A 9,021-nucleotide genomic window follows, 5' to 3' on the forward strand; every position below is an offset into this window, starting at 1 on the left:
AAAGAAAGTTTTTAATGCGGCTTACTTTCATGCTATTACCTTGAGCTCTTAATATAGTTAAATAATTAAGAAAAATTTTAATGCCTTTTTTTTCGTTGGGATGGGCTGGGAAGATATGAAATTTATAATAGTAATGGTCATATGACAACTGACTGGAGCTATGTTTTTAAAGACCTTATAAAATATTAACCCAAAATAATACTTTATTGTGATTTTCAGAAGCTTAGTGGACAAGTGTTCATAAATAGAGTTTTGTTTTCATTGCAATGTATTCAATTTGTACTAAACACCTCTTAATTGCTTCCAAAAATATTTCATTTCACAGTAGTCTTTTAAAAATAAAATTCACTAACAAATAATGATTAAATGTTATTGAGCTCTCAGCCCTTTTTTCTTAAGAATAACCTTTTTGTAAATGTAACATGGCCATTAGCACTTATTTTCTAATAATAGAACACAACTTTCTTATAATTTAAATTTGTAATAAGACCCCATACCTTTAATGAAATCATTTGTGCAAACAAGCGGGCAATCTAAAGTCCAGTTGGAAGCTTTCATCTAAAAACTTGTTACAATTAATAATATCATTATTGCAATCAAAGTAGCCGCATGCCTGGCAATTAGGGGCGTGGCAGCAGGGGCGTCGGACGGTCCAATGGACGCCCCTCTTTTCTCAGTCACGTCCTTACCACTGACAAAGTAAACCAAGTTGCCCGATTTGGCCAAGAGAAGGGTGGAAAAATAATATAGACGATGGGCAGACAGGGAGACAGGATGTTGCCGCTGCATAAAAACTTGTTAAAATTGAATAATTTATGGCCCTGGCCCAGACAGTCCCGGCCAAATACATACAGCTAGCCGGCCAAGCTGAGATGGCAACTAATAGACGTAGGTTTCTTTTTTTTTTGCGCTTTTTGTGCGATGCAGTGGCAGCACAAAATTGGCTCAAGTTTGTCCAGCCAGCCAGGAAACTGAAGTGACAGCCAGTGGGCGGGATGGCCTGCAATTTGGCCGCCTGCTGAAATTGCAAAACACTTCTCCGGACCACCGACCACGCCCAGTTTCTTGTTTATGCAACTTCCAACTAATATGTAGCCGTAATTAAATTTGGTACTTGCCTGTGGGCCAAAGGGGTCCCCCTGTTCGTCCTGTAAGGACCTGAGTTATGAGCAGGCCAAGGCTTTACTCACCTGTCACCCTCTGCAAAGCCAAGTTCGGTGCCCCTCGAACGGCTGTTGTCCGTTTCTCGCACTTGATATAAATTGACTTGGCACAAAGTCGCGACGGCATCGTCTTACGTGAACGGAATTCCAGGTGCCTGGGAACTCGGAACTCTGAGAAGCCGCCAAAAGGGGGAATCACCGAGTGCCGGCGACACCGGTGTGGTGTTAATGGTTGGTAAACTAATTAGCTGGAGGGCAGAGTCTTAGGTCAACAAATGCCTGCGGGGGCTAAGGAAAGTGCAGAATGGGAGCGAACTTTAAAAGTGTTTCGAAGAATCAATATAGGGGAACTGGAACTTCAAAAATATAGTAGGAAACAGAGTATGGTAAAGCTTATTTGTTTCTTTTTTAATTTTATTGGTTTAACTTTTTATATAGGTTTTACAAACTGTCAAACTTTACATTTGGAAATAAAAAAGTTTTTTTTGTATTTAAATAAACTTAAAAAAGGGCTCTTTTTGTAAATCTGTTTAGTTTTCTTTTGTATTTTAACGCTGTAACACAGTTGAATATCGTCTAAGGACTAAAAGATTGTGAACAGCTGAATCCTTAAGCTAACGATCCCCATATCTTAAATTGAACATGAATTTTTCAGTCTAATCTTCAATTTATCTTAATCATAATAATAATTTCATCACCCTTTTTTTGACAAAAATCAGTCAATTGTTAATATTTTCAAGTATGAATGCAAATCTTTTGAAAATCTAATTTTTTACACTTTTACCTCCACGAGGTGTGTAATGATTTTTTTGAAGATCTTTGCATTGAAAATCAGGATTAGCAACTTCTATCAGAAATAAATGTTTGCTGAATGTTTTTTCCGTCGTAACTTGGCTGAAAATGGTCCCAAGACCAAGGGACTGACTTTTAGTTTCCTAGAACAAATAGCGAATCCTTTTAGGTAAATGGTTTTCATAGCTCTTATTTCACCTTTAAAGTGCTCCCAACACAATTGCCGAAACAAAGTTGATTTGTCGGGACACTTTTGGCCCCGTTGGGCTGCATGATTTATTATATTGTCCGGGGCGAGTGCGGATGCGATGGTAATCCGGTGGGTTAAGACCCAGCAGCCGGGCTTCCACTTTCACCTCCTCCTGATCCACCCCATGGATTCATCCCCATTCTCCTCCGATGGACAATGCAGCCGGGTATCGAGGTGCAAACGAAACGAGAATGAATTATACGGTTTTGTATGGAATCAATTTATGTGAGCCGAGCTGCGGCACCTCCTGTGTGAAATATTCTCGATCCTGCCGAGGTCCTTGTCCATTTCCACGTTCTGTCACCGTTTTCGCTGAGATATGCAAGGCACACAGGACCAGAGAAATGGCTGAAAAAAGAGCAGTTCTTTAAGAACTTAATTAACTTTTTGTTTCTGTGTTATTGCCGCCCGGGCATGGAACGTGCACGGGGACCGTAAAAATATATATATGTTCCACAATATTTAACTGTCACATTGTGCGACTTTTTACGCTTCGGCAAACGCATAAACAAACCGCATTGCGTGCAAAAATATTCTCAATATTGTGACTGGAATACTGTCGAAGTATAATATATATATATATGTAGATGCACTGGGCTCCTGCGGCTTTTGTGCATTTTAATTGCAATTATTCAGCAGCCGGAGAAAAGGATATTTAATAGTAGGCCTGTGACAGCTGCAGTTTAGTTTTAGTTTTAGTTTCAGTTTCAGTTTTAGCAAATTATTCAGCAAGCTCTAAACACCATTTCATTCCATTCTAGAGAGCTGTCAAATATCTGTTTACTTGTTTACAATTTATTTATTTGCGAACATGCTAATCAATCCAATGGCACTGGCAAATATTTGTCTGCACGAAACTCTAGGCTTGATTAAAAATGTTTATTTAATTGAGACCCTTGGCAAATCGATGAGGATGCAAATCCCTGGAGATACAAGTGTACAAACTCCATCTTGCGAATTTATGCGTTTGTGTGGCCAGCCACAAAGTCACTCAATATTATGAGGTGATTGGCATGTAAACGATGTAGCCCACCACAAACGAGGCTTGCGATAAATATTTTTAAACACTCTATAATTGATTTACTTGGTCGGGCAGACACTTTGCAATTAAGTCCCTAATTAATCAATGAAATCTTGGACAGCTAAACAATTTGTGCAATTTTCTTAACCTGTTATGAAATACCTAATTGTGGTATTGACTAAGGACTTGCCTTAAATCACAGCAGCCAGGCACTGAAACGTTCTATTTGTTTATTTCGCTTATAAATTGTTATTAAAAGTATGCTCCTAATGGATTTTTTTTTGTATTTGCATACATAACATGTTTTTCCCTCCGCAAATAGTAGATTGTAATTAATGCCAAGCCAGTGCTATAAATAAATACATATTGGACATGTTTGGCGCTCAAATGCTCAATTATTATTTCACCGGTGACCCACAAAAAGCCTTTCTGCTTTGGGTTTTGATTATTCTTTTGCCAGCCATAAATAATCGACTGTTGGCGAGAGTAAGCCCAGTTATAGCCGTCGTTTCACTTGATCCTGCACCGATAAAAAAGGAGATAAAAATTAAGCCAGTTCGACTGAAATATCCCATCAATTTGGTTTGTGTGAAAATTTAAAAAGCGGAAGTACGACTGTTCGAATTGGGAATTTCTCTTTCCCGATCGTTTTCGATTTCGACTTAAGTTCAAAAGGGGGCCATCTTGCATTTTGCTCTCTTTTTCGATTTCGAAAACAAGCCATCTTTATTTCTGCTCTCTTTTTCGATCTCGAACTAATTTCGAAAAAACGCCATCTTGCGTATGGCTCTCTTTCGAATTCGAAGTAATGAAGACAAGCACCATCTTGTTTTTACTCCAATTTGCGATATCGATATAATCTTAAAAGGAAACCATCTTGTTTTATGTTGTTTTATTCAATTCCAAAATAATTTTCAAATGTTTTCAAGACATCAGTTTACATTATTCAATGGTACTATGCAACAATGCGTTTATGGCAATATCAATTATATATCTTCATATTTTTTTTACGTGCGTGGGCATCAGGTGCATGTGGAAAATTCCGTTTCCGTTTATACCCGTTTTTTGTGTTTCTGTGCCATGGACTCCAATTGCTGGCCAAAACAGGTGCTGGGATTCACACGCTTTTACCTGGGAAACCGCACCTCTATGAGATGCAGAAGAAACAAAGGGCAACAATAGAAATGCAAATTCTGATTTCAGCCGGATGCCACCGGATCTGCTGATGGTGGCCTGGGGCAGCTTGGAGTCTTGGAGAGTCGATAGCTTGACTCTGGACGGGATTCGGGGATGAGGCCAGAACAAACGAAGCGTAAGCCATCAGAAGGCAGGCAGTCCGAATATGTAAATATTGACCGAGACAATCAAATATGCAACAGTATATTTCTCCGATTTTTCTTTTCCTCTTTTTTTTCCCGTCCGTCTTAAATTTCCAACTCTCATTGACAAAAGGGTTGCACGTCCCTTGACTACATAAACAACCAAATCTGTCCGTCCGGTGATTTGGGTGTGAAAACCTCTTCTTTTTATGCCAGACATTTTTTGGCAAGAGTTGTTTTGGCCAGGGGCGAGCCCTTAAATCAACATGTAGCCCATAGAAATGATAAACTGGTCTTGCATTATTCATGAGCGCAGAGCAGGGCTAATGAAAATCAGCGGATCATAACTGCTCATTCCCGCATTTACCCCGGTAACCTTGATAAGAAGCAGATTGCTCTATCATCTGCACTCGACTATATAACTATATAATAGCGTTTCCTTTTTGGTCTCAAAAAGGGAAAGTCATAAACCATGCATTCATGGTTAAAACGCAGATCAGCTTACATGTGTGAGTGCCCCGATGTGGATTTCAATGAGTTCCCAGTTGCTGAAAAGTAATTCACTTAGGGGGTATTTCCTCCAAGCTTTTCACCAAAACGTCCTTCGTCAAATGCATCCGCACATACATCTAAAACACACTGGCTCGAATTATGTATGCACTCCCGAGAGCACACAACTTGTAAATAAGCCATGCATTTATATTGTTTTCCCCTTCCAGCCAAACGACTTGTATTATTCTTGTATTACTTGCAGCATCTTTAAACGCTTTTTAAGTGCAGGCACTTGGATGAGCTCCTGGGACTCATTGAAGGTTAGATTCAGATACTTTCAGTGCACACTTTACAAAATATAAACTGAGTTGTCCATATGCTATAAAAATTGTAACCCTTTCCTGTACATTTTTTTGAGATCTAGAGTTATGCAGTGGAGCTGATAATATGATATGCTAGAGATCATATGTCAGAAATCATTTGTCAATCGTAATTTGTCCCCTTTTCTTGCCTGGATTAAGTTAAATGTTAGTTTTATGATTACTAAATTTTCTGTACCAACCAAATTAACCAAAAATACCCTTTTAAGTAAAGGCCTAAAGGCATAAAAAGTATCTCATCACCATTTTAAGGCCCCTAAAAAGGTATTCTGAATATCAATAAAATCGAAACAAAGGCACTGACATTTAGACAGGTCCTTGAATTGAATATGCCAGTCAGAAAGTCAGTTTTCAAGGCCTCTGTCTTTTGGTTCTCCAACAGTCCCCCTGCCATCACCTAGATTTAACTTTCAATTTGCTGAACACTGAACAATGAAGTGGGGTTAATAATAGTTTGGGCTCACACATTGTAAGTTTGCTTTTGGCCAATGTTTACACAAACTTCCTAAGTTTTGGCCATCCAATGCACCGACTTTGTTGGCGAAGTGCACTCTATTGGATTTTATGTGCAGGAAGTTGTCAATAGAGAGGCCATACCCAATAAAATATGATACTAAAGCACGGGATGGCAAACAAACCTTCAACTGAATTGTTTTTTTTCCTCGATATCTGTGAGATACTATTCTTGTACTTCAAGGATTCACTGTTCTGGGCCGTAAAAATGAATCGAAGATGTCGTAAAACCTTGATGCATTGTTTTCGCTGATTACCAGTCTGCTGAAAATCATGGGGAAAAATGTCATTTATAAATCTTAAATAGTAATCAGCCGGGGGCGAAATAATTACTGGATATTTGTAACGCCCGTCACCGTGGTTCCCTGTGGTCTGCTCTTAATGGTCGTCGATTTTAATGGTGTGCTTTTCCCACGCCCCCCGGTTGAAAAATCACTGCCGCTGGACTCATAATTGCCACGCCCCCTTGGGTGGGGCGGGGGCGTTTGGGACATTTGTCTGTCGCCAGCAGTCGCCATTTGGTTTTTGGGCCCACAGCCGTTGACAAGCCATTTGTCACATTTACACAGCCGCAGGCGGAGGCCCATACCTGGATTTCACCTGGATTTCTTGTTGTCCGGGAATCACATTAAAGCAGCCCAGCGACTTTTGAAGTTTCCCCCTGCTGACCCAGTTGAATCCTCTGCCAAGACATATTTCGCGGGGATTTATGAGCAGGCAATTGAAATCCTGCCAAATCAATTTGCGGCCAAGTGTTTTCGGGGATGGTTGAACACTAGGATAATATAAAAAAAGGGAATCTTGTTCTCACCCTTAAGCTGGGTAGTAATTAAGATTAACCAACGTTTAAATGGTCTTAAAGTGTCCTTTAAAATTACTCATACGACACGTACGCCACTTAGAATTTTGTCTACAAAGAATCTTTCTCCCATTGCTAGCCTTGTCAATAATTGGAAGAATGGTTAAAGAAAAGTAGAGCATACAAAAAATGTTTGCTTTAAATCTAATACAACTTTTCATTATAGTTAACAGTGCGTATGAGTGATACAATTTTAAGCCAATACGCAGACCCTTAAATGCATTTTTCTTAACCAATTGTTTTGGTATGCTTTCAATCCCTCAATTCGTATTGTAAAATTACATAGTTCTATATAAATTTGGAACACGTAGCCCTAGCAAACATATCCTTTCCTTTCAAAACTCTCTTTTGGGCCAAATTTTCAAAAATGAACACCTTGCGGAAAATGAACACCCTGGTTCGCCTGAGATCATTGGGCGGTGAAGCTTATCGACTGTATTCCGCTAAGGATCAGAAGCCCAAACCACAGGAGAAGCCCAAGGAAAAGTCTGGGGAAAAGGCCAAATCTGGAGAAAAAGGAAATGCGAAAGGCAAAGGAGCGGGTGATCCTGCCAAGAAAACCACCAAGGTGACCATGATCAATGGCGAGGGCGTGGGTCCCGAGTTGATGGGTGCAGTTCAAGAGGTGATGTGTGCCGTGAAAGCCCCAATAGAGTGGGACATCTTGGAGGAGTACATGGCCCCGGATAGTGAAGATGTTTCCGCGGGAGTTCTGGAGTCCCTGAGGGCCAACAAGGTGGGCATCAAGGGTCCCGTGGAGAGTCGCCACTGGCAGCGCCACATTCGCAAGCAGTTCGCCCAGTTCGCATACGTATCCCTATGCTCCAATATCAAGGGTTTGGACTCGCCCTACGGCGATTTTGATGTGGTGATCATCCGGGATCAGATGGAGGGGGACTACTCCGGCATTGAGCACTCCGTGGTTCCTGGTGTAATGCAAACGATTAAGGTGAGCACCACGACAGGAGCAGCCAGGATTGCCGAGTTCGTCTTCGGCTATGCGGTGAAGCATCAGAGGAAGAAGATCACGGTGGCCCATAAGGCCAACATTATGCGGATGACGGATGGAAACTTCCTGGAGGCCATGCGAGCCGAGGGCGAGAAGCATGTGGAGAAGATTAAGTTTGAGGAACGCTACCTGGACACCTGCATCCTGAACATGCTGATGAAGCCGCACAAGTGCGATGTCATGGTCTCATCGAGCATGTATGGCGATGTGATGAGGGTTCTGGCGGGCGGGATGATGGGTGTGCCTGGCATATGTCCTGGTTACTCTGTGAGTACACTCGGAACCGTTTTCGACTCCCGGATGAAGGCTTGCCACGCCCTGGCGGGCAAGGATAAGGCCAATCCCACGGGACCGCTGCTCTGTGCCGCCCTGATGCTGCGCCACTTGAAGCTGGACAAGCAGGCGGATCAGGTGGAGTGTGCCATTCGCACTGTCTATAAGGACAGCGATATTCGCACCGAGGATGTGGGCGGCAAGGCCAAGTGCTCCGAGTTTGTCAAGGCCGTCTGCGGTTGTCTCGATAAGGCGAAGTAATGGGCTCAAGTAGTATGGACTTTCTGCAATGGTATTACATGTCTCAAAATTAACATTAAAAACAATTCAGCTAATAAATATGTATTAAAAACCAAGGTTTCATATCTTATGAATGATATTTTATAAAACTTGTTGGAGACAATTCTAAGAACTGTTGAATATGAAGTCTTTGGAAACCGATGACAATATTAATGTTGTGCTACATAATGTGAAAAGGTTAGAAATATGGTTAACCTTGTTAATTAAACTTTTTGTTCATATTTAAGATTATCTTAATTTTGTAATTGTAGTTTCCAGAACGGCAAAGATGTTCTAATATTTCCTTTTCGGATCTTCTAAATATATTCTAAAATCCAGTTTTTGATTATGTTTTGGAAGCAGTGGGATAATAAAGTTATGAATTTAAAGAAAAACCGAGGTTAGTAAGAAAAATTTCTATAAGTCGTTCTCTTTTCGGATCTTTCAATATAATGATCACAATGAAAGTGCTGCCATTTTCTCAGAGTGTAACTTTATGGCCTCGCCGCATACATTGTGACAACTGGCTTTCTTTCGCGGGAAACTATCGGCGAACTAAACACATTTATAATATGTAATTACCTCGCATTTAATTCACTCGCTTCAGTGGGGTCATAAAAGTCGCAATTCGCTTGGCTATCGCTTTGCCGGTCGCAGTCGTATATTTATAT

General features: G+C 40.8%; 1 protein-coding gene across 1 annotated transcript; it reads left to right on the top strand.

The window, feature by feature from the left end:
- The first annotated feature begins 7,089 nt into the window (after window positions 1-7,089).
- On the top strand, window positions 7,090-8,387 carry LOC108008713 (probable isocitrate dehydrogenase [NAD] subunit alpha, mitochondrial). The gene has a single exon (XM_017072611.4). It carries the CDS (start codon window positions 7,157-7,159, stop codon window positions 8,330-8,332), a length of 1,176 nt encoding a protein of 391 aa, XP_016928100.2. The 5' UTR covers window positions 7,090-7,156; the 3' UTR covers window positions 8,333-8,387.
- The last annotated feature ends 634 nt before the right edge of the window (window positions 8,388-9,021 follow it).

This window comes from Drosophila suzukii, chromosome 2R, assembly GCF_043229965.1.
Source record: "Drosophila suzukii chromosome 2R, CBGP_Dsuzu_IsoJpt1.0, whole genome shotgun sequence".
Classification (NCBI taxonomy): domain Eukaryota; kingdom Metazoa; phylum Arthropoda; class Insecta; order Diptera; family Drosophilidae; genus Drosophila; species Drosophila suzukii.